Genomic DNA, 22,077 nt, shown 5'->3' with positions numbered 1-22,077 from the left:
TTGTCTGAGCCCTGGGGCTGGGCAGCCCCTCTGAGCCTGGATGGCATCCCCAGGAGCCACAGAGATGCCAGGGTGCTGCTGGGCTCAGTGGGAACCACCTGGGACTCTGACAGAGAGGGGAAAGAGCTGCCCAGAGGCAAAGCCTGGTCTGGTGCAGCCAGGGTGGCTGGGCAGAGCCTCAGACCCTCATCTTTGGGTTGGGTTTGTCCCAAGTGAATCCTGGTGTTTGGGGCTCCTGGGATGCTGTGTGGAGCTGCTGGCCTCCCCTCTGCCCTGAGCCCTCAGTGTTTTCCTGGGAACCACAGGGCCACCTTGTGCTGAGCCTGGGCCAAAAGTTTGCCGGACTGAGAATTGTTCTGAGAAAATGCTGGACTGAAAATGTTCTGAGAGTTGCTGGAAACGCTTGGCTGGTTTTGTCCGTGGGGATTCTGCTGTTCTGTAGTACTTTAAACAGAGGCTGCAAGGAGATGCTTTACAATGTGCCTCGATGGCTGCAGTGCACTCCCTGCAAGTGACATTCCCAGGCTTTTCCTGCCGGCACGGTGCTCTCCGTCCCTCTGCTGGGAAGCTGCTGCTCGGCTGGGGCTCTGTGAGCCCGAACACTCTCCGAGCCAGGGCGAGGTCTCCCGTTCTCCCTCTGGGGCTCTGCTCTTTCCACCCTAAACTGGTTTTTCGAGTCATTTTTTCAGAGGTGCCTCCATCTCCGCTGCTGCTGCTCACCTGCGTTCGGGGAGGAGCCTCGCAGGAGCTGCTCTTTATGCGCCGCCGAGCGCTGTCCTTCCATCCCACACAGCAGAGCAGGGAGCCACCAGAGCCGTGCCGAGCCCGGGACAGCAGCTGGGACCTCGCCAACATGTTCAAGGGGGTGAGCAAAAGCTCCCCGAGCAGAAGTTCCCCCAGCAGAGGTTCCCCTGTCAAACCGAGCAAGTAAGTGTGACCCCTGTGTGTGTCACTGCTGTGTGACCCCTCTCTGTGTCACTGCTGTGTGACCCCTGTCTGTGTGTCTGTGCTCTGTGATCCCTCTCTGTGTCTGTGTGACCCTGTCTGTGTGTCTGTGCTCTGTGATCCCTCTCTAAGTCTGTGTGACCCCTGCCTGTGTGTCACTGCTTTGTGACCCCTGTCTGTGTGTCTGTGCTCTGTGATCCCTCTCTGTGTCACTGCTGTGTGATCCCTGTGTCTGTGCTCTGTGATCCCTCTTTGTGTCTGTGTGTCCCCCCTCTCTGTGTCTGTGCTGTGTGACCCCTGTCAGTGCTGTGTGACCCTGCAGGATGACAAGGGATGGATGGTCGGTGGCTTTTAAGCCACCCTAAGTGCCATCCCCCTGTGGATCAGTGGTTTTTAAGCCCCCCTAAGTGCCATCCCCCCGAGGAGCAGCAGAAGTTTGGGGTTTGCTGGGAGCTGATACCCCAATGTGCTGCCTGGCTGCTGTCCTGGTCTCTGGTGGGCTTCATGCTCCTTCCCAGCAGTGTCTGCAGCCCCTGGAATGTGCTCAGAGCTGTGGTCACTGAACAGGGAGGTGCAAAAAAAGCCCTTTTTGGGCAGGTAGGAGCAGGATAAAAATAGCCTCTGTGCTTGGGTGGAATGGGGTATGCTCGGTGCTGATGCAGATCCCAAGCTGGGTATGAGATCCTGGGATTCCCTGGCTGTGTGAGGCTCTGGGATCCTGGGATTCCCTGGCTGTGTGAGGCTCTGGGATTCCAGGATTTCCTGGCTGTGGGAGGCTCTGGGGTTCCCTGACTGTGTGAGGCTCTGGGGTTCCCTGACTGTGTGAGGCTCTGGGGTTCCCTGACTGTGTGAGGCTCTGGGGTTCCCTGGCTGTGTGAGGCTCTGGGGTTCCCTGGCTGTGTGAGGCTCTGGGGTTCCCTGGCTGTGTGAGGCTCTGGGATTCCAGGATTCCCTGACTGTGTGAGGCTCTGGGGTTCCCTGACTGTGTGAGGCTCTGGGATCCTGGGATTCCCTGGCTGTGTGAGGCTCTGGGGTTCCCTGGCTGTGGGAGGCTCTGGGATTCCAGGATTCCCTGGCTGTGTGAGGCTCTGGGGTTCCTTGGCTGTGGGAGGCTCTGGGATGCTGCCCTGGATCCCTGGAGAAGGATGCTGAGCCTGCTGCTGCTCAGGGGAAGGACATGGAGGGTTTGGTTTGCTGGTGGCTGCTCTGCCCCAGCCTGGACAGGCCAGGTCTCATCCCTGGGTCTGCCTCTTTCAGACCTGCTGGGAGCACCCTGCTCTGGGGAAGGTGTCCCTGGCCATGTCCTTAAGGCCCCTTCCACCCAAACCATTCTGTGGTTCTATGAAGAGTCCCTCAGTGCTGAGGGAATGAGATGTGTGGTGCTTCCCAAGGATCAGGGACTCCTCTGGGAGGAGGAACTCCTGCAGGGAGATCTCAGCCCTCCCTCCAGCTGCTCTTGTTAAATCAGGATTATTTTCCACCTTCCTCAGCAAATTTGCAGGTTGTAGGGTTGGTTGATTCCATGGGAATTCTCTGCCCTGCCATGGCTGGAAGCTGAGGAAGCAGCCAGGGGTTGTGCTGAGGAAAGGGGACATGCAGGGTGAAGGGGGTGCTGGCCACATCTCTGGGGCCACCAGAAGCACTCCAGGACAGTGTGTGTGTCTGTGGGGACACCTGGGGGGTCACAATGTGCTGCTTTGGGGCCAAACCCCAGGTCAGCCAGCACACTGAGAGGGGGAGCTGGGCAGGGAGCAGGGCCTGGGGACAAGGTGACCCCCCCAAAGGCTGGGGCTGCCTGAGGGGTGTCAGCAGCTGGACCCTGCCATGGGAACCTTCAGTGGAGCTGAGCATGCACAAACTCACCTCAAAGGCAGCTCTGGGGGCTCTCTGAGCACCCAGCTTTGCCTGGGGCCTGGCTGCACTGAGGCACCTCCCCAGCAGCCTGGAGCTGTGTCAGGCTCTGCTTTATTCAGCCTCACTAATGCAACCTCTGCACCTCCCCAGCCAGCTCCCAGAGCAGCCTGGGGATTTCTCAGCAGCTGCTGAGGGTTTGGGCAGGCTCTGCCCCAGCATGAACCTCCCAGAATAACTGGAGCTGCATCCCAGCAAGACCTCACAGCTCTTCCCCTGCAGGATGGAGGCTGGAGCCAGCAGCACAGCAATTCCTGAGCTGTGCTTGTTCCAGGAGGCACCAACCATCAGACACAGCCTCATTTGCTTGGCCATGGCCTGGGGCTGGGTCAGTGCCCAAAGTAGCTGAGAAAATGAAGGTGGATGAGTTGTCTTGGGAGCAGCCAGCAGCACACGCTCTGCAGATGGCCCCAAGAAAGTGTTGGTGGCCCACAGCTTCTCTTGGTGGTCCCAAGGCCAGAGCCCCAGCAGCAGCTGAATTTGCTTTTCTCTGGGGTTCATGATGAGCAGCTGGACCCCCACAGAGGGCTCCTGGTCCCTGGGGCTGTGGTGTTGAGCCTCCTGCCAGGGCCCTTTGCTGTCTCACCTTGGTGGATGCACCCCAGGGAAGCATCAGCAGCACAGGTTTGTGCCCCAGGAGCTTCCTGGCTGTGCCCTGCTCCAGGTGGAGGCACTGCAGGGCTGAAAGGGAAAACTCTTGGGAAGGTGGAATTGGATTGGATCTGGCTGGACTGGCTGTGCCTGGGTGTGATTCTGACAAAGGAGGTGGATGGCAAGGCACCTCCTGGGATTTAAGTGTCTCCTGGGATTGCTGCTTTTCCCACCATCTGCCTCTGCTGCTCCCATCAGTCTGGAGCAGTGTGGGGACAGGCAGGGCTGAGGTACTGACCCAGGACTGGCAGGGCTCAGGTACTGATCCTCAGTTCCTCAGATCCAGGACTGGCAGGGGTTCAGGTACTGACCCAGAGCTGGCAGGGGCTCAGGTACTGACCCAGAACTGGCAGGGCTCAGGTACTGACCAGGGGCTCAGGTACTGACCCAGGGCTGGCAGGGCTCAGGTACTGACCCAGCACTGGCAGGGCTCAGGTACTGATCCAGAGCTGGCAGGGGCTCAGGTACTGACCAGGGGCTCAGGTACTGACCCAGGGCTGGCAGGGCTCAGGTACTGACCCAGGGCTGGCAGGGCTCAGGTACTGACCCAGAGCTGGCAGGGGCTCAGGGACTGACCCAGAGCTGGCAGGGCTCAGGTACTGACCCAGGGCTGGCAGGGCTCAGGTACTGACCCAGAGCTGGCAGGGGCTCAGGGACTGACCCAGGACTGGCAGGGCTCAGGTACTGACCCGGGGCTCAGGGGTGCTCTGCTGGGATCTGCTGGCAAACCAAAACGTGCCAGGACTTTTGTGTGTGTCAGGGAGAACAGACCCAGCCTTGGGCCCTTTTCACCCCACGAGGAAGGGACAGAGGGGTCAGGGACTGCTGTGGGTGGAGCTGTGGTGCTGCCCAAAGTGCCCTGGCAGGGGTGACCAGGAGTGGGGACAGTCCTGCTGCTGCTGGGAGACACCACCCGTGCTGTGCAGCTGGACTGTCCAGGAGGCAGAAAGTGGAAGGAGAAATGAACCAATTAATAATGCTAATAATAGTGCTGTGCCTCACCTAGGCATGAGATGGCCCTGGGGAGGAGGCTGCCCTGGCTGCTGAGGAGGAGCTTTGCCCAGCTTGCCCTCAGCCATCCCAGGCCTGTGGCTGTCCCATGCTCTGTGTGTGGGGCTGGACCTGAATTTCGGGGGGCTGAGGGGTGTCCAACATCAGCTAATGGCTGCCTGTATCCCACCTGATGCCAGGTGCCTCACACAGCCCAGGTGGCAGCATGTCCACCCTGAAATGCAGGGCCCAGCTCTGGCTGAGTGAGAGCAGGGATGGACAGGGGGACACCCCGAGGAGGGACAGGAGGACATCCCAGGGAGGGACAAGGATGCATCCACAGGCTCTATGTGTGGGTGTTTGCACAGGCTCCCCTCAGCACACCCTGCTCCTCCTGAGGTGATGTTCTCCAGGAATTATCCCCCTTTCCTGAAAACCAGGCTGTTGGCAGCAGCATCCTGCCCTCCAGCCTCAGGTGCTCCGTGCAGCACAGCCTGGCATGGGCTGAGTCCCTGTGACCACGAGGTTGCTGACATCTTTTCTGGCCACAGTTTTGTTGTGGCTCAGCCTAAACAAAGCAGGTTCCTGTGTCCAACCTTAGGAAATAAGGGATGGAGTGCTCCAGTGTTTCCTTCAACCAGAAGGGGAGTGCCAGCAGGAATAAGCAGGATTGTTTATTGTTGGTGATCTACCATCCTGGGGAGGATGGATCCTCACTTCTCCCCTCTTGGAGCAGCACAGAGTTAGCCACAGCCACATGGGCTCAAACAGGACACCCCATGGAGGTCTTTAGGCAGGAGCTGGGTTCAGGCAGAGCTGCTGGGGCCGATGCTGTTCCCGGGCTCTGGGAGAGGCTCCGGGCCCAGCCCAGCCCAGCCCGTGACTCACATCCCCTCCCTGCCACAGAGCCCGGGCAGGAAATTTGGGTGGTGCTCAAGTATTTGCTCATGGGACACCACCTCATTCCAGGCGTGTCAGGGATGAGTGGGAGGTTGTGTAACCTCCTGGGGAGGGGGCACCTCCGGGAGCTCCAGCCTGCGGCACGCTCAGGCTCGCAGGGACCGAGCCCTGTGCTGCTCCCACCCACCCTGTGCATCTCCCTGGGCACCGCGGGTTACAGCGAGAAAGGGCACGATGGAGTAGGAGGGATGATTAACGGGATGTTAAACACAGGCTGTAGCAGGGAATGATGCTTTGGTGGTGATGGATGCTCTGTTTGGGCTCCACAGTCCCTGGAATTAGACCCGGAGAGCAGCACTGCCCAGCTCAGCAGTTCCCTTTCACCTCCTGATGAGCACTGCAGGCACGGCCAGCCCCAAACCTGGGGCAGCTGAGAGCTTGGGAAATTAAAAACAAGGGAGGGGCTGGGGAAAGGAGACAGCAGGACGCTGTGAGCAGGGGCACTGGGGCTGTGCTCCCTCTGGAGCCACATGGGCTCTGCTCAGTGGGGGCTGAGCTCACTTCAGATGGGAGCTGTGGCACCCAAGTGCTTGGCTTGGGGTGACCACAGCACTCCCTGGCATGTCAGAGTCACTTGGGGCTGTAATAAATTAACATCCCAGCACCAGTTCCAGCCTTTGGAATGAGCTGGAGCTTCGAGTAGGAGCTGGAGCAATGGCAGAGCCATCAAGGGAAGCATTTCCCCCATCCTTTGTTGATTCAGGGGCTTGGAAGGAAGGCACATGGCTAAAGGGCAGGTGTGGTGGCTCTGCTGCAGGACATCACCTTTCTCCTACCTTCTTCTTCCACCAAAGAGGCACCAACCTGCCCTGAAGACGTGTCCCCACTCCAGCTGACCCCCATTGATGTCCCAGTGCTGCTGCTCAGACTCTTCCCTGCTCTCAGCTGCCAGCACCAGCACACAATGTGCTCAGCTCTGCTGAACTTTGTCCCCTCAGCAGCATTCCGAGGCTCCATCCCTGGTGCTGCTGTCCCTGCCCACCCTCCTGGCAGGGCTATGCTCTCCCTGCCTGCAGGGCAGGGCCAGTGCTGTCCCCAAGGGCTGTCAGAAACAACAGGACACGGGGACAAAGGTGGCACTGAGCTTTGTGCTTCCTTGTCTGCAGGGAGCCTTGGGAGCCATCCTGTGCCTGGCTGAGCCTTTGGATCCAGCTGTTCCAGCAGGGCTGCTCGTTCCCTAGGGTGGGACAAGGGCTGTGATGGGATGTGTGGTGGCACTGAGGTGACAGCAGGAGGGAATGGCTGTTGGGAACCTTCAGTGGAGCCCTACTGGGGTGAGGAGGGCTGGTAGCTCTGCCATGGCCTTGGGAAATTGGAGTCTGGGAACCACAGGCTGTCCTGAGCTGGAAGGGACCCACCAGGATCAAATCCAGCTCCTGGCCCTGTGCAGGACACCCCAAGAATTCCACCATGTGCTGAGAGCACTGTCCAAACACTCCTTGAGCTCAGACAGGCTCAGTGCTGTGACCACTTCCCTGGGAGCCTGTTCAGTGCCCGAGCATCCTCTGGGTACAAAACCCTTTTCCTGATATCCAACCTAAACCTGCCCTGACTCAGCTTTGTGTTGTTCCCCAAGCTCTGAAAACACCACAGCAGCCTACAGCACCCAGAGGGGCTTGTGGTCTGCACAGCAAGTCCTTGTGCCCTGCAGCCCAGTCTTGGGGTGGCACTGGGCTCTCCAGTGTCTCCCTGGCCCAGCTGTGGAGAGCTCCACATGGACCAGGATGGCAGCTCTGGGATGGAGGGCAGGAACAGGCAGGAACAGGATGGCAGCTCTGGGCTGAAGGGCAGGAAGAGGAGGATGGCAGCTCTGGGATGGAGGGCAGGAACAGGATGGCAGCTCTGGGCTGAAGGGCAGGAACAGGATGGCAGCTCTGGGATGGAGGGCAGGAACAGGATGGCAGCTCTGGGATGGAGAGCAGGAACAGGATGGCAGCTCTGGGATGGAGGGCAGGAACAGGATGGCAGCTCTGGGATGGAAAGCAGGAACAGGATGGCAGCTCTGGGATGGAGGGCAGGAACAGGATGGCAGCTCTGGGATGGGCTGGAGCCCACCTATGCCAGCAGCACCCAGGGGAGCACCCCCAAACAGGGTGAGCATGTTGTGCTGCCTCTGCAGGGTGCTCCCCTGGCCTCCAGCCCTCTGTGGCTTTGGGTCTTCCACCCCCATACTGGTGTTTTTGGGAGCCCTACAGCAGGGTTTTTCCCCTTTTTTCTCTATTGTTTTTCCCTCTCTGATGTTTTTTTGAACGCACATGAAGTTTGGAGCATCTGCAGCAGGGAGTTGTGCAGAGGGGCTGGGTGGTGGCAAAACCCCACCCCGGACTCTGAGCACAGCAGCTCTGAGGGCAGCAGCAGGCACTGACCACCTGTGTGTGCCCCTGCCCTCGGACACAGCTCAGGCTCTTTCCTGAGAGACCCCGGGGACATGAGGGAAGGCCTGGGGCAGGTCCTGGGCAGGGATGGAGGGGCTGAACCTATTGGAAAAAGGCTCCCAATATTCCCAGTTAGATTGTGCCTGGGCCAGTCTGACCCTCGCTGCTGGGCCAAAGGCAGCAACTGCGGTGTATCACCCCAGAGATACCTTGGCTTGCTGGTGGTTGCAGCTGGGCACTGAACAAGTCCAGGCTTGTTAGGAACCCCGTTTACCTCAGGAGGAATGGCTTCAGGCGATGGTGAAGAGAAAAAGGAGAGGATTCTGCTGGAGGGTTTAATGTCCAGAGGTTTATTCCATGGTTACAGAGGTCTGAACGTGAGCAACTGCTCCAACAGAATCTCCAGCCGCATGGTCTGATCACCTTTTAAGCTCAGGGACAGGGGGAGGGGAGGTACAGGTGAGCCACCAACCAGGTGAGAGGGGCAGGGTCTCAGGGGAAGATGACACCCAGACAGGCCAATGACCCCTGGGCATAGGGGCATCCTTTGAACGTGACCAACCACACGAGGCCTTGCTGGAATGTTCAGCCTGATTGACAGGACTCACTCAGCATGGGGGCAAGGGGGAAGGGAGAGAGGTATAGGCACACCTGGGAAAGTGACCTGGAAGGCCAAAATGGGACATTACAGCATACCACAACATGAACCTTTACCAACCTACCTGCTTTGCTGTTTCCTCTCCAGGTCCTCCACAAACGAGCTGGCCGTGCTCATCTCCCGCATGCAGACAAATGCTGACCAGGTGGAGAAGGACATCCTGGAGACTCAGTCCAGACTCAAGCAGGTCACTCGTGGCAGGGGGTGGTGGGAGGTGAAAGGCTTGGCCTAGAAATGCACTGTCCAGAACATCACCCAAACCTTTGAAGAAGAAGGACCAGCCTCCACCCTAAAACCTCCATCTTGCTTTATATATATTACTGTATTCTAAGACTTGACCTCTAAATTTTCCATCCTATGATATTACACACTTCTAATCAAACTACACACCCATAATCCCAGTGCTATCAATCAATTTTGGAAGCCTTCTCCACAGCCTCAGGTCAAATGCAGTGCTCTCCTGGGGGTCAGGGTCTGTCTGCACAGAAAGTCCCAAACTCTCAGCACCCAGGACTGCAGCAGGTCAGGTGTCTGCTCTGTGTGTGCTGCTGCAGGTTTGGGGGCTGGCCCGAGGCTGGGGAGGAACAGACACCCCTCAGAGCCTCCCAACCCTTGGGGCAGCATCCTGAGGCTTCTCAGATTCTCTCTGCTCAGTGCCTGAGGCTTTGCACAGCCAGGGCTGTCTCAGCTGTGGCAGCACAGCCCCAGGGGCTGCCAGCCTGACCCACAAAGGCCCTGGCAGGGAGGGAGCTGGGGCAGGAGCCTGGGCACCAGGGCTCTTTGTGGCTGCTCTGTGGAGGATGCAGAGCCTCTGTGCTGGCCAAGGAAAGTGTGGGTAGGTCCCTGTGGTCCAACAAGGCTTTCTCCTCTGTCTCTCTGGCCTCCAGGACTCCAGCAATCACCAGAAGAACAAAGCTTTTGAGTTCCAGACAGAGAATGCCAGGAATCTGAAGGAAGCTGAGACCCTGCTGAAGGATCTCTTCCTGGATGTGGACCGTGCCAAGAGGCTGAAACACCCACAGGCTCTTGAGATAGAGAAAGAGTGAGTACAGTGGAGGGACAGGTGTGATGAGGGCACTGAACAAGTGGGACCCTCCTCAGGACATGGAATGAGCTCCACTCCTTGCCATAAGTGGTAGTTTCACTCCTCTTCCCACAGAATTTAGCCTTAAAATATTTTTTTCTGCCAATTTATTATAAAGGTATTGGTATGCAGGGTGGATGCCCAAGAGGCTCCAGTATTTTGGGAGCCCTTATAAAAGGTACTAGAAAAATGCAGAGCTAAAATGTGGCCCCACTATCAGGGAAAATCCCCTTTTCCTCTGCCTTCCCTAAAATAAATACCTTTAATCTGGGGCAAGCACAGAGCCAGAGGTGTTGTTGGAGTGGGAGAAGAGCTACAGTTGGCTTCTGGTGCTTTTCTCCCCTCACTTCCAGCCCTTTATGCAGAAATCAGGAGGGAAGTTCCCCAGCTGGGAAGGGCAGCCCTGACCTCCCTGCAGCATCCTGAGGGCAGCAATTCCTGGGACATCCCTGGAGATGGAGAACAGCAGGACAAGGGCTGGACATGCTTGTCGCAGACATCTTTTCATAAAAATCATTTCTTTAAGATATTTTTCCCCCTTCTGAGAAGCTGTGGCCTCAGCAAAAAACTGTAACCAATGGTTATCTGCTGCTGTGGAATGCAACAGGTGGATCCATGATTGGTTTTGGGTAAATGTTTGGATTTACTGACCACTCACGGCAGAACTGGGTCTCACTCTGTGCTGAAACACAGATCTTTGTTGATTCATTCCTTTTCTATTCTTAGCTTAGCTAGCTTCTGAGAACTTTCCTTCTATTTCTTTTAGCATAGTAATAATGTAATATATATGATAACCTAATAAATCAAGCCTTCTGAACATGAAGTCAACATTCTCGCCTCTCTCTTCACCCTGAAGACCCTTGCAAGCCCTGTAACACATGCTGAAGGAGGCCAGTGCCACAGAGGGACAGCACCCGGGCCTTGGGGGTGAAATTTGGGCTCCACCTTGGCTGTCCTGCACCCTGAGTGACACAGGCACCTGTGCCTCTCCTTTGTTTTGCAGCATCCAGCAGCTCCACGAGCGTGTGACACAGCTCTGTGCCGAGTACCGCGCCCTCTACGAGCAGCTGAACCTCCCTGAGCTGGGGCCCAGGCTGGACTGGGCCAGGATCCTGGAGCAGAAGATGGTAACACACCTGGGGCTGGGGGTTCTCTCCATCTCCTGCCAGGACAGACAGTGTTTGCTGCTGTCTCTAGGGTTGTGCCAGCCACTGCATGCTCAGCATAATAATAGAAATAAACATAAATAATATATGCGTGCTCAGCATAATGCTGGGCTGTTGGAGGTGGTGGGAATCACTCAGTAAAAATAGAAAAAAATAATATAATTATATAAAATAGCAATATAAAATAGCAATATAAAATAATAAATATAAATAATAGAAATAAACATAAATAATATATGCATGCTCAGCATAATGCTGGGATGTTGGAGGTGGTGGGAATCATTCAGTAATAATATAAAAATTAATATAATGATATAAAAATAATAATGTATCAATAAATATAAATAGTAGAAATAAACATGAATAATATATACATGCTCAGCATAATGCAGGGATGTTGGAGGTGGTGGGAATCATCCAGTAATAATATAAAATAATAAATATAAATAAGAGAAATAAACATAATAATATATGCATGCTCAATGTAACCCAGGGCTGTTGGAGGTAGTGAGAATAATTCAGTAATAATATAAAAACAATATAGTAATATAAAAATAATAAACATAAATAATATAAATAAACATAAATAATATAAATAAACATAAATAATATGTGCATGCTCAGCATAATGCAGGGATGTTGGAGGTGGTGGAAATCATTCAGTAATAATATTACAAATAATATAAAAATACTAATATAAAATTAATAAACACAAATAATACAAATAACATGAATAATATATACATGCTCAGTGTAACGCAGGGCTGTTGGAGGTAGTGGGAATAATTCACTAATAATACAACAAATAATATAATATAAAAATATAAAATAATAATATAAATAAATAGAATTAATAAATTAATAATATAAAATAATAATAATAACTCTAAGTGAAAGACAGACTCTCCTTCTACCTCTTAAAACCCTCTGGAGCACCCTCTGAATTAACCTCTTCAGGTTCAGAGTTACCAGAGGGGGATCAGGGAGAGAGTCCTGCTGTGGGGTGAAGGGATGGGGAAGGTGCTGTCTCCTAGGATTTTACAGCCCTGCCTTTCAGGGTTTCACACTGCAAGGTTTGGGTATGTGGAGTTCCCAGACTGGAGGCAGTTTGGATTCCCCTGGAAGCTGGATGGTATTTAAGTGCATCCCATGCCTGTCACCGTGGGCAGGGGGCTGGCTCAGCTCAGGTCTGTAGCCCAGGGCTGTGTGTCTGGTTATTTTTGCCCCTGTGTATGGCTGGGGAAATGGCAACCAACAGCAATGATGGGAAACAACCAAAAAATCCTCTCCCTTTCTGCTGGGCCCCTATCAGATAGCAGATCTTTCCATGGCCTGCCAGCCGTGCCTGGGGTTTCTCCCCGAGATGCAGCCTTGGCTGTAGTGTGTGCCCTCCTCCTTTGCACAGAAACAAGTCGATGCAGGGCAGTATGGCCCTGGCATGTCGGAGCTGGAGAAGCAAATTGCTGAGCACAACATCCTGCAGAAGGAGATCGAGGCCTACGGGCTCCAGATCAAGAACCTGCGCTCCGGGGTAAGGCCCCTCTGTCCCCTCCGTCCTGTCACTGCACTGGGACCTGCTGGCTGTGCCACTGCTGGCCCTGTGTCCCATCTGCTGCTCCACACCCTTGTTCTGCAGAGGGCCCAGGAGGTGGCTCCTGGATGGTTTCTAAAGCACGTTCCCCAAATCAGTTCATCAGCATTCACCACATGTTTTGCTAACAGCTTTTCTTAATCTTTTTTTTTTTTTTTTTTTTTTTCACCTCCTTGGTCTTGGCTGTGGTGTAACCCAGGATGTGGCAGATTTAAAAAGCCAGTACAAGGACTTGCTGGTAAGATTCTGGGTGGTTTTCTGAGCAGGTGGGGTCTTACAGCAGAGTAACACCATCCCTGATGGGCAGGGAACACCCAGTTCAGAACAGGAGCCACCCCTGGGCTTGCTCAGTAAAGTTGTGTCCCTCATATCATCTCCCCATTTCCTTCCCTCCTTGGGATAGCTGTAAATGAAAGAACTCTCTGTCCTCAGGGCAGTGCAGAGGGTGAGATCCATGTCTCTTCTCTTCGTGGGTCATGGACCTGCAGTTTCTTCTGTGTCCATGAGCACAGGGACCAGAAGGCACCAGGAAATGCAGCCCAGCCCACACACTTCCAAATCAGGATTGCAAATGTGGAGGCTTGCCCTGATCCCTAACAAGGGTTCCAGAGAGGAAAGGAACAGCCAGAGCAAAGAGGTGGCCAGGAAGAAAGTCCTGGGTTTACCCAGCTGGGCTCATGAAGCTGATGCTGAAAATGGGATTTGTGGGAAATTCAGCAGCTCTGAGACTGCCCCGGGCACCAGCCCACACCTGGGATTCTGGTTAGACAAACACATCTTGTCTGTGAGGAGGGAAAGGGAGCAGCAGCCCCATCAGATAAGAGCCAGTGGTAGCAGATTTCTCACCAAGGTTTCTGGGAATCTCCTGCTGGATGTGCAATGGGAGTGTGGTCCTGGGGAGGAAGAGGAGGAGGGAAAAAGGACTCCCCAGGCTGAGCACTGACACTCTCTTTGTCCTGTGTGTGGGCAGAAAGCTTCCATCTGGCGAGGGCAGAGCCTTGGCAGCCTCTACCACCACCTGCAGGGCTGCACCAAGGAGCTGGGCTACCTGACAGAGCAGCAGACCAAGATCCTGAAGCAGGACTGGAGTGACCAAATGCTGGACGTGCAGAACGTGCGGCGCGAGTACGAGGTGAGCCCTGGGGGCTGCCAGCGTGTGCTGCCCATGCAAGGCTGGCCAGGCCTGGCACAGGACACCTGCAGGGTGCCTGGCACAGGGAACCTGCATCCCAGCCCCCTGCACAGCCACCACCTGCCCTGAGCATGAGCCTTTCCAAAACAGAGGGGGAAGAGCCCCCCTGGGTGCTGGAATTAGGAAAGAGCCGCTCTGTGGGACCCCTCCTGTCCCCTGAGCTGGCACATGGGATCGTTGGAGGCTTTCCATGATCAGAGAGAAAGGAGGGGCTCAGTGCCACATCAGCCTCAGTGGCCACAGTACAACACCCAGTGGCTGCCATGTGCTGGGACACAGAAAATGAGAGGGATAATTGCATAGGGAAATGCTCTTTGAACAAATGCCCTGATGCTTTCTGAGGCCCAAATGTGTCTAATTAGTTTTAGCTCTGCCTAGCCCCTTCTATTTTAAAAAACAAACAAACAGGTAAGGTTGTCTGTGCTTTGGGAGCCTCATCTCTGTTATGTTTGGTGCCCCAGGAGACCCCAAGGTCAGAAAGTTTCTTTTCCCTCCAGGATTTCAAGTCCAATGAGCTGCTCAGCCAGGAGGAGTTTGTGAACCACCTGCAGGACGATGGGGACAGGATGATTGAGCTGAAGCACCCAGCCATCAAACCTATCCAGGTGGGGAGAGGGGTCCCTTCCCCAGTCCTGTGGGACTGTGAGAGTGTTTCTGTGCCTCATGTGGTGGGGCAGAGCAGACCTCTTCACCTCTCCCTGCAGCTGTATCACTCCTTCCTTCCACACTGCACTGGCTGCACTGCAGCATCCTTCTGCCTGCTCCAGCCCCACAGGGGAGCTGAGGGAAGTGCAGGGTCTTCACCTTTCCAAAATTTCCAGGAGATAGTGGCTAACATCTGTGTGCTGTGACCAGCCCTTGCTCAGCTGCTCCCACACATCAGTGCAGCCACCTTCACACTGGTGGGAAGTTCCTGTTGTGACTTCTCCCACGTGAAAGCAGCTCCCATCCTCCAAGGCTGGATTTCCAAGCCTGCAAATGCAGTGCCAGGCTGTTGTGGGCTCTCAGCTCCCAGCACTACTGCAGCTGAGACCACTTGAGAAGTGATGGCTGCTCTGTGTGAGCCAGGTCCTTCCCAAGGGGTGTCCTCACTCAGGCTCAGCATCAGGCAGTGCCTGGGCACAGCTTTGTCTCTGCTCCTCCTCTGATCTCTGGCACTTCTGAGGAAAGGAGACCTGTGGTGGGGGAGGCAGGACCAGCTGGAACCCACTGAGATGTGCTCTGTCCCACCACAGGCTCACCAGGAAGCCTTGAAGAACGAGTGGCAGAATTTCCTGAATCTCTGCATTTGCCAGGAGAGCCAACTGAAAAGTGTGGAGAGCTATAAGAAGGTAAAAAGCAAATTCATGGGCCATGGCTCTGCAGGTCAGGCCAGAGTGGGCAGGCTGGGAGGAGAGACAGCAAAGGGGTGAGGAAGGGAGACCCTTTGCTTGCACCTAGTAAAGGTATTTTGGGGAAATGTCCCTCAAAATAGAACCTTTTAGAGGTGCTGGGAACTGAGAGACCCCACTGGACTTGGGGACAGTGGTGTCCCCCCATGCCTGACTGTTTCCCTACCCACACCTCCAGTTCCAGGATGATGCTGAGGCTGTGAGCCGCTCCCTGAAGAAGATGAGCTCTGACCTGGACACCAAATACAGCAAATTCAACAAGGACAGCCCTGGGGTGGTGTCAGATCTGCTGCTTCAGCTGGAGGTGGGGCCTTCAGGGCTGGTGGCACCAGCCAGACCTCAGTTAAATCCAAAGTTAAAAACTCCCCAATAAATTAGAAAGGGGAAAGGAAAGAGGTGGAGGAATAATCCTACAGGGAAAGCTCAGCCCAGCTGTGTTCACACTGCCCTGAGGTGGCACTGTCCCCATCAGTGACACACAGCCAGGCCCCAGGTCATCATCAGAGTGAAGGAGAAGTGCAAGGAGAAGCCATGTGCTGTCCCTAGCACAAGAGACTTGGGTTAGAGGGCCTGGCATCCAACAGGGAAAGATCCTCCCATCTCCTCAGCACTCTCAAGAGCCAAGGGCAAGGGAGGGAATAAAGAGACCTGACCTCAGGGGTGAGGTGCAGATGGGAAAGGAAGATTTGCCCCGGAGAGAGGGAGGGGACACGTTCACCATGGTATCTTCCCAAGTATGCAACACATTTGGCTCTCATGAGATGCTGGGATCTTGGTACTTTCTGACACTGGAATGCAGCCATCTCTTGGCAGGTGTTCCATTTCTGAAAAGGAAAACTCCTTCAGGATATTTGATATGAAAGTGTGGGTTCACCTAAGGTTAACCCAGGCTGTGTTCTCAATGGCAGATCTGTGAGCAAAGGAAACTGAGGAGAGTGTTGGGAATGGAAAGGGAAAGGAGGGACATGGAGGGCTTGAGAATGGAGAAACTCTCAATTTCACCCCACAAAGAGTCCCAAATAATTGTTCCCATCATACCTGCTGTAGTGTGACCCTCCCCTTCCTTCCTACCCAGACCTGGCCACAAGCTCTGTCTCCCCTGTTTTATTTAGAACGAGGAGAAGGTGTTGAAGCAGGCAGAGAAGAGCATCACTGACCTGAAGAGGAGGAGCAAAGAGATCAGCCCCCTGAAACTGCGCAGGACACGTCCCCCTCAGCCTCTCACCCTGGACACCCTCTGTGACTGGGATGCTGGGGAGGTGAGGCTGGACCAGCAGCACCCTCAGAAAGGACAGAGAACTGGATTCTGCTCTGCTTGCTCCAGATCCTGGCTCTGAGGTGTGAGGAGCTGCCTTAGGGCCAGAAAGCCAAGCCTTTCACTGGGTTTTGTGTCCCCTCCCAGGTGCAGCTGACCAGAGGGGACAAGTACACTCTGAAGGACAACAGCAACCCAGAGATGTGGGTGATCCAGAGCAGCACTGGTGTGGTCCAGGAGGCACCTTCTGCTTGTTTCTCCATCCCTCCTCCTGACCCTGATTCCATAGACAAGGTCAATAGGTGAGTCTGCAGCAGAGACCCTGACCCAGAGAGACATTTTGGACTCTCTTGGCTCATAACCAGCCTGACTGCAGAGACAGCAGCTGGGGACAGGCCTCTCAACCCTCTAGTACTAAACCCTTCTTGGAGGGGGATTTTTCCCTGCACCCAAGTGTCTTATCCAGGTGTCTACCACTCCTCAACATCCCTGCACAGACCTCACTCTCAATGAGTTTTCTGGCAGTCAGGCTTGATTTCTTCACCCAAACATGTGACTTGCATAGGTTTGACTAAATTAATTGCAGAATCAGTCTGGAGCTTGGGACCTGCCAAACAGGACAGAATTATCTATGGAATCTGCTCTCAGGCAGCCCCAACTGAGACGGAGCAGGGCTCCCTGAGCCTCTGTGTGGGTTTGCTGCCTGCTCTGTCAGCTGCTGCCGTTCCCACAGGACGGGGCGGGGTGCAGGGAGCTTGGCCCTGCCTCTTTAATCACTGCCCCGGGTGTTTGGGCAAATCAGGGCTGCTCAAGTGCTGAGGAAAGGCCACAGCCCAGACTCAGAGCTATGCAGGCATGCCCAAGGTGGGGGCTTGGGTCTCCAGTGCCATGGGTGTGATTGCTTCATTGTGTTCCTCAGTGTGTACCCCTCTTCACACATCCCAGCCTATTGAGTCCTTTGGATTTATGGGTTTCATGAGTGTTTTAAAACACAAATTCAGTTCCTCTGCACAGAGGAGCAGCTCTCATCTGACAGCAGCCAGGCAAGCTGGGAATTGCTGGTTTTAGCACACAGTGTTCAGCTGGAACAATCCACAGCAGGGATGAGAACCAGCCTGGTCCTTCCTGTTCCCCCCTCCTTGTGCTTCCAGGAGTCCTTTCTCACCCAGAAATATTTTTTGATCCTTCCAGCTCTGGCAGATCCCAGCCCTGGTTTCATTAGGCAGGAACCATCCTTATAAGTGAGACGTGGCATTTCTAGTGCAGCAGCCACTCCTTGTTTCCTGCAAGGCTGCAAAGCCCTGCAACCATATCAAACACATTTCCAGCTTTGATAGCTTCTGCTGAGAGTTGGAATCACTGGCTTCCTTGAGAGAACTCAGCTGCTCAAACCAACCAGCTGCTCTTACTGCTGTGCCCTTTCCTGAGGGACATCTCTGAGTTACAGCAGGCTGCAGGCTCCCAGCCTTTGAGGACACCTTGCCTTGCCTTTGGGGACACCTCCCCAGCACAGCCACGGAGCTGCTGCTGCTGTGCAGGGCTGTGTCAGTGCTGTGGCCCCTCGTGGCTGATGCTGCCTTTCCCTGCTCACAGGCTGGAAGGGGAACTGAACACAGTGAAGCAGAAGCGAGCAGCGGTTCAGAGCACCCTGAGACGCAGCCACAAGGAGCAGGCACAGCCCAGCCAGCAAGGTTTGTCACCTGGATAGCCCAGCCCTCTCCAGAGGCAGCTCTGGAAGCACAGCACCCACCCAGGGTGGGCAGAGCCCCTGCAGCTCACACAGTGACACTTGCAGAGGTCCCTGTGGGAGGATGCCTTCTCCTCCATGGCAAAGATAACCTGATTCCTGTCTCAGCAATTCACTTAAAGTCTGCTGCCCTTCCTAAGCCTCTGAGCTCCATCAACAGCTGCAGGGTATTTAGGATTTCAGGGGGATGTGCTTATACAGAAACTTTAATTAAACCTGCTTTGTAATCTGGGTGCCTTGCAGTTCTCTTCCCTAGCTGGGGGCTGTGGGATGAGCAGGCAGCCATGGCTAAATCCCAACCCTGGGTTATCTGTGCTATTCCCAGAGCTGCAGTTCAAAGGCAAAGCTGAGAAGGGATGTGTCTGCATGGCAGCACTTGGCTCTGTCCCTCCTTTGCAGCTGTGGCTCAACCATGGCAGAGCTAAAACCTGGGGATTAACCTAAGCTGTGTCTCACTGCAGCTCTGTCCAAGAGCCCTCCAGCAGTCCAGGATGATCCCCAAGCTGACCAGCTCCTCAGCAGCCTGGATCGTGTGGGCAAGGATCTGGTGCAGGTAGAGAAGGAGATCTTGAACCGAGTGAGGTCTCCTGTGAACTACAGTGACCCTACAGATGACCTGGGCAGGAGGATCAAGCAGCAGCAGGTGAGTTGGAGCAGTTTGGTAGCTCTGTGTCCCTGGCCAAAAGCAGGACAACCTGGAAATAACACTGGAGAGGACAGCTGGTGCTCCAAAGGAGAAAACCACACTGCACATTTAAGGGTTTCAGGCTGGCTTGAACCCTTGAAATGGGACAAAGTGAAACCCTCAGGAAATGCAGGATCTTTCCTTGTCTCTGAAGCAAAAGGGTCCAATCATTTCAGAGTTGTGGTCCAGGTCCCTGTCCTGGGAAGGCTGTCACCCTAAGAGACTAAGGGATAAAGGGAATTAATCCAAGGCCAGCTTTGTCTCACCTGATGGGAAATGCAGACTTGTCAATGTCAGTGAGACAGGAAAAGAAGCAGTGCCCTGGAGCCCCCCTCCTTTCCTCTGGGTCAAGGTCTGGGTTTGCAGTGTTTCAGCTTGTTACATCCTCATCCACGGGTGTTTACCTGGCTCTGGCAGCAGGATGGGCTCAGGCAGGTTGGTTTTTTCCACCTCTCTACGTGAATCTCTTTCCCACACCCTGGCACTGCCAGACAGCCACAGTCTGGATGGGGCTGTGCCCCAAGGGGCACCACACCCTGAGCCCCACAGCCAAATCTGCCCCTGAGGGAAACACATTTCCACAGCAGCACTGTTCTGGCTGTGCTGGGTGACTGTGCTTCCATCTGGTGTGCCAGGAAACAACAAAGAAACTTGAGAACCTGGGGGCAGCCAAGGATGCCTTGCAGAAGGAGTGTGAGACCTACCTTTCCAAGAAACCCAGCAGCACCTCAGCTTCCCAGCTCCCTGTCACTCTGAACGCCCTCAGGAGCAAATACAGCGATGTCAAAATGCTCTCCAGCCTGTACAACGAGAAGTGAGTGATGGGGATGAGGGAAGCCAACAAGAGGCATGACAGAAAATGCTTTTGATCTATATGACGTTGGTTGAGATCCAGCACAGGTTGGAAACCTCCCATCCATCATCAAAGGACTCCTGTGAAGGAGTTCCTGTGGGTAATTTGTGAGGAGATCCCCTCACCACGGAAAATCCACCACAATGGGTGGGTGTCCCAGCTCTGCTGTGTGGTGAACTGCAACATATCTGATTTGTGAGCAGCATGACAGGGCTGTGAGTGCACATTTCTTGTTCTCTGACATCCTGCAGAAGCTCTAATTTTAAGTAAGGTTAAACATCAAAGGGAGAAAAGAAAGAATGGGGTTTCTGTAGCTAACCTTGTCCTTCTTTTTCCCCTTTCCCAGGGCTAAGGCTGCCCTGAACCTGGAGACTCAGATTGAGAACACAGACAAGATTGTCAGCACATTTGAGGCCAAGCTGGCTCAGGACAGCATCATTCCTGCATCCCCCAATGCCCTGCAGGATCGGGCCAATGACCTGCAGGTAGGGGAGCATCAGGCTTCTCACTGGGGGGAGATGCCTGAGCTCAGGGACCAGAGTGGGAGGAGCTAGAGTTAACAGAGCACCTTGAGGCACCAGTGATTAAGCATTTTTGAGGACTTTTTCCTTAAAGGTTTAATGTTGGTGTTGCCCTGCTCTCACTGGACAGCAAAACACTCTGTCCCTCTGTCTCTCCCTTTGCAGTCCCTAAAATACATCATGACCCCCTTAGCATCCAGTCTCTGTTGCTCTGCCTCACACCTCTCGCTAATCTTTTCTGCTCCCAATCTCCTTGCCCCATCCTTGGCACCCACAGTGATCTGATGTTTTGCCTTCCCCAAAACTTCTCAATGCACTGTCCAAGCCACCTTGCTCCCCAGCTTCCCTGGTGAATAAACCTCACTGCTCCACCTCTTGCACCTCACTTGGAGAGCCTGGCCAGCCCCCAGTGCTGCCCAGTCAGTGGCACATCAGGGAGGGTGTTTGGGTGCTGCTCTGACTGATGCCAACACAAGGTTGTTGCAGTGTGTTGCAATTTTCTGTTTTACTTCCCAGTCCCTTCCCAGGTGTGGCTATACCCCTCTCCCCCTTGCTGAGTGAGTTCTGTCAATCAGGCTTAACATTCCAGCAAGGCCTCGTGTGGTTGGTCAGGTACAAAGGATGCAATTCGGGCCTGGGGTCATTGGCCTGTCTAGGTGTTCCTCGTCCCTTGAGACCCTCCTCCTCCCACCTGGTTGGTGCCTCACCTGTCCCTTCCCCTCCCCCTGTCCCTGGGCTTAAATTGAGCTTGGACCATGTGCTTGGGATTCTGTTGGAGCTGTTACCTGAGATTCAGACATCTGTGACCATGGAATAAACTCTGGATATTAACCCTCTGACAGAATCTGTCTCCTTTTCCTCCTCACCTTAGCCTGAAGCCTTCCCACCTGAGGTAAACTGAGTTTCTACAAGCCTGGACTTGTTCAATGCCCAGCTGCAACCTCCAGCCAGCCAAAGGTGTCTCTGGGATGAAACACCACAGCTGCCGCCTTTGGCCAGCAGCAGGGGTCAGACTGGGCCAGGCACAATCTACCTGGAAATACTGGGATCCTATTCTAATATTTTGTCTTTTTTCCTGGCCTGCAGAAGATGAGACGGGACCTGGTGGCCCAGGAGGGCTGTGTGCTGAGGCTCAACAGGGGGCTGAAGGATGCTGAGCACAGCTGCAGTGCTGTGCAGAACAACTTCCAGGAGTTCTGCCCCGACCTGCCCCGGCAGAAGCGCGAGGTGCAGCTCCTCAACGACCGCTACCACGCCGTGGCCGACCAGCTGGACCAGAGGTGAGCACCCACCTGTTGTAATCTTCACAGCAGTGCTGTTGCTGTCTTCACTGCTGGGGGTCCTCTCTGAATGCCTCACCCCCTTTTATCCCAGCTACCTCCATGGGCTACAGCTGCTGCCCAATCAAGGACATCACAGCTGCAGCCCATTTACAGTAATTAGGATCAGGGCAATACAATACAGAGATCACTGCCATACATATATTTACAATACATATATTTAGTCAGGCCCCCACATTTACCCCTTTTCTTTTACACATTTTTCAGTTACAATAAGTGCAATACACATATCTGTCCCAGCTCTCAGGCTGTCTTGGATACATACATTGACTATATACATATCCCTGGATCTTTTTGTCCCAACTCTCAAGCTGCCACAGCTCTCAGCTGTCTTGAACACATACAAATCCCTAGATGTTCCCAGGCTCTTTTCCTCAAAGGCCATATTCTCACAGCTCTGTGCTGTTACAGCTCCTTGATTCAAAGGCCATATTATATTCTAAAGTCCCAGCTCTCAGGCTGCCACAGCTCTCGGCTGTCCTCTCTTCTATCATGCCAGGGGGTTCCATACCTTCTTTCAATGTTTTCTTATGGCTGCATGTTCTTCATCACATCGGGGTCACCAGCTGTTGTAATCTTCACAGCAGTGCTGTTACTGTCTTCCCTGCTGAGGCTCCTCTCCAGCCCTCTCTGAATGCCTCACCCCCCCTTTTATCTCAGTTACCTCCACAGGCTACAGCTGCTGCCCAATTAAGCACATCACAGCTGCAGCCCATTTACAGCAACTAGAATCAGGGCAATACAATTCAGAGGTTACTGCCA

At 54.2% G+C, this 22,077-nt stretch overlaps 1 protein-coding gene across 2 annotated transcripts in view; it reads left to right on the top strand.

The window, feature by feature from the left end:
* Positions 1-632: 632 nt before the first annotated feature.
* LOC134428842 (peroxisomal acyl-coenzyme A oxidase 1-like) overlaps positions 633-22,077 on the top strand; it is a 71,066-nt gene continuing 49,621 nt past the window's right edge. The window contains exons 1-17 of one of the 2 annotated variants that reach the window (XM_063175840.1): positions 633-927; positions 8,578-8,677; positions 9,378-9,532; positions 10,578-10,701; positions 12,146-12,271; positions 12,531-12,569; positions 13,302-13,463; positions 14,021-14,128; positions 14,759-14,854; positions 15,093-15,218; positions 16,027-16,173; positions 16,317-16,471; positions 17,763-17,860; positions 18,378-18,559; positions 19,237-19,415; positions 19,801-19,939; positions 21,062-21,255. In XM_063175840.1, coding sequence (XP_063031910.1) covers positions 758-927; positions 8,578-8,677; positions 9,378-9,532; positions 10,578-10,701; positions 12,146-12,271; positions 12,531-12,569; positions 13,302-13,463; positions 14,021-14,128; positions 14,759-14,854; positions 15,093-15,218; positions 16,027-16,173; positions 16,317-16,471; positions 17,763-17,860; positions 18,378-18,559; positions 19,237-19,415; positions 19,801-19,939; positions 21,062-21,255 — 2,300 coding nt within the window. In that variant the 5' untranslated portion in view covers positions 633-757. The remainder of the gene's footprint in view (positions 928-8,577; positions 8,678-9,377; positions 9,533-10,577; positions 10,702-12,145; positions 12,272-12,530; positions 12,570-13,301; positions 13,464-14,020; positions 14,129-14,758; positions 14,855-15,092; positions 15,219-16,026; positions 16,174-16,316; positions 16,472-17,762; positions 17,861-18,377; positions 18,560-19,236; positions 19,416-19,800; positions 19,940-21,061; positions 21,256-22,077) is intronic. The other variant, XM_063175841.1, reaches the window with a different exon arrangement.

The sequence above is a fragment of the Melospiza melodia genome, chromosome 24 (genome assembly GCF_035770615.1).
Source record: "Melospiza melodia melodia isolate bMelMel2 chromosome 24, bMelMel2.pri, whole genome shotgun sequence".
Taxonomy (NCBI): Eukaryota; Metazoa; Chordata; class Aves; order Passeriformes; family Passerellidae; genus Melospiza; species Melospiza melodia.
This window is presented reverse-complemented; position numbering and strand designations above follow the sequence as displayed.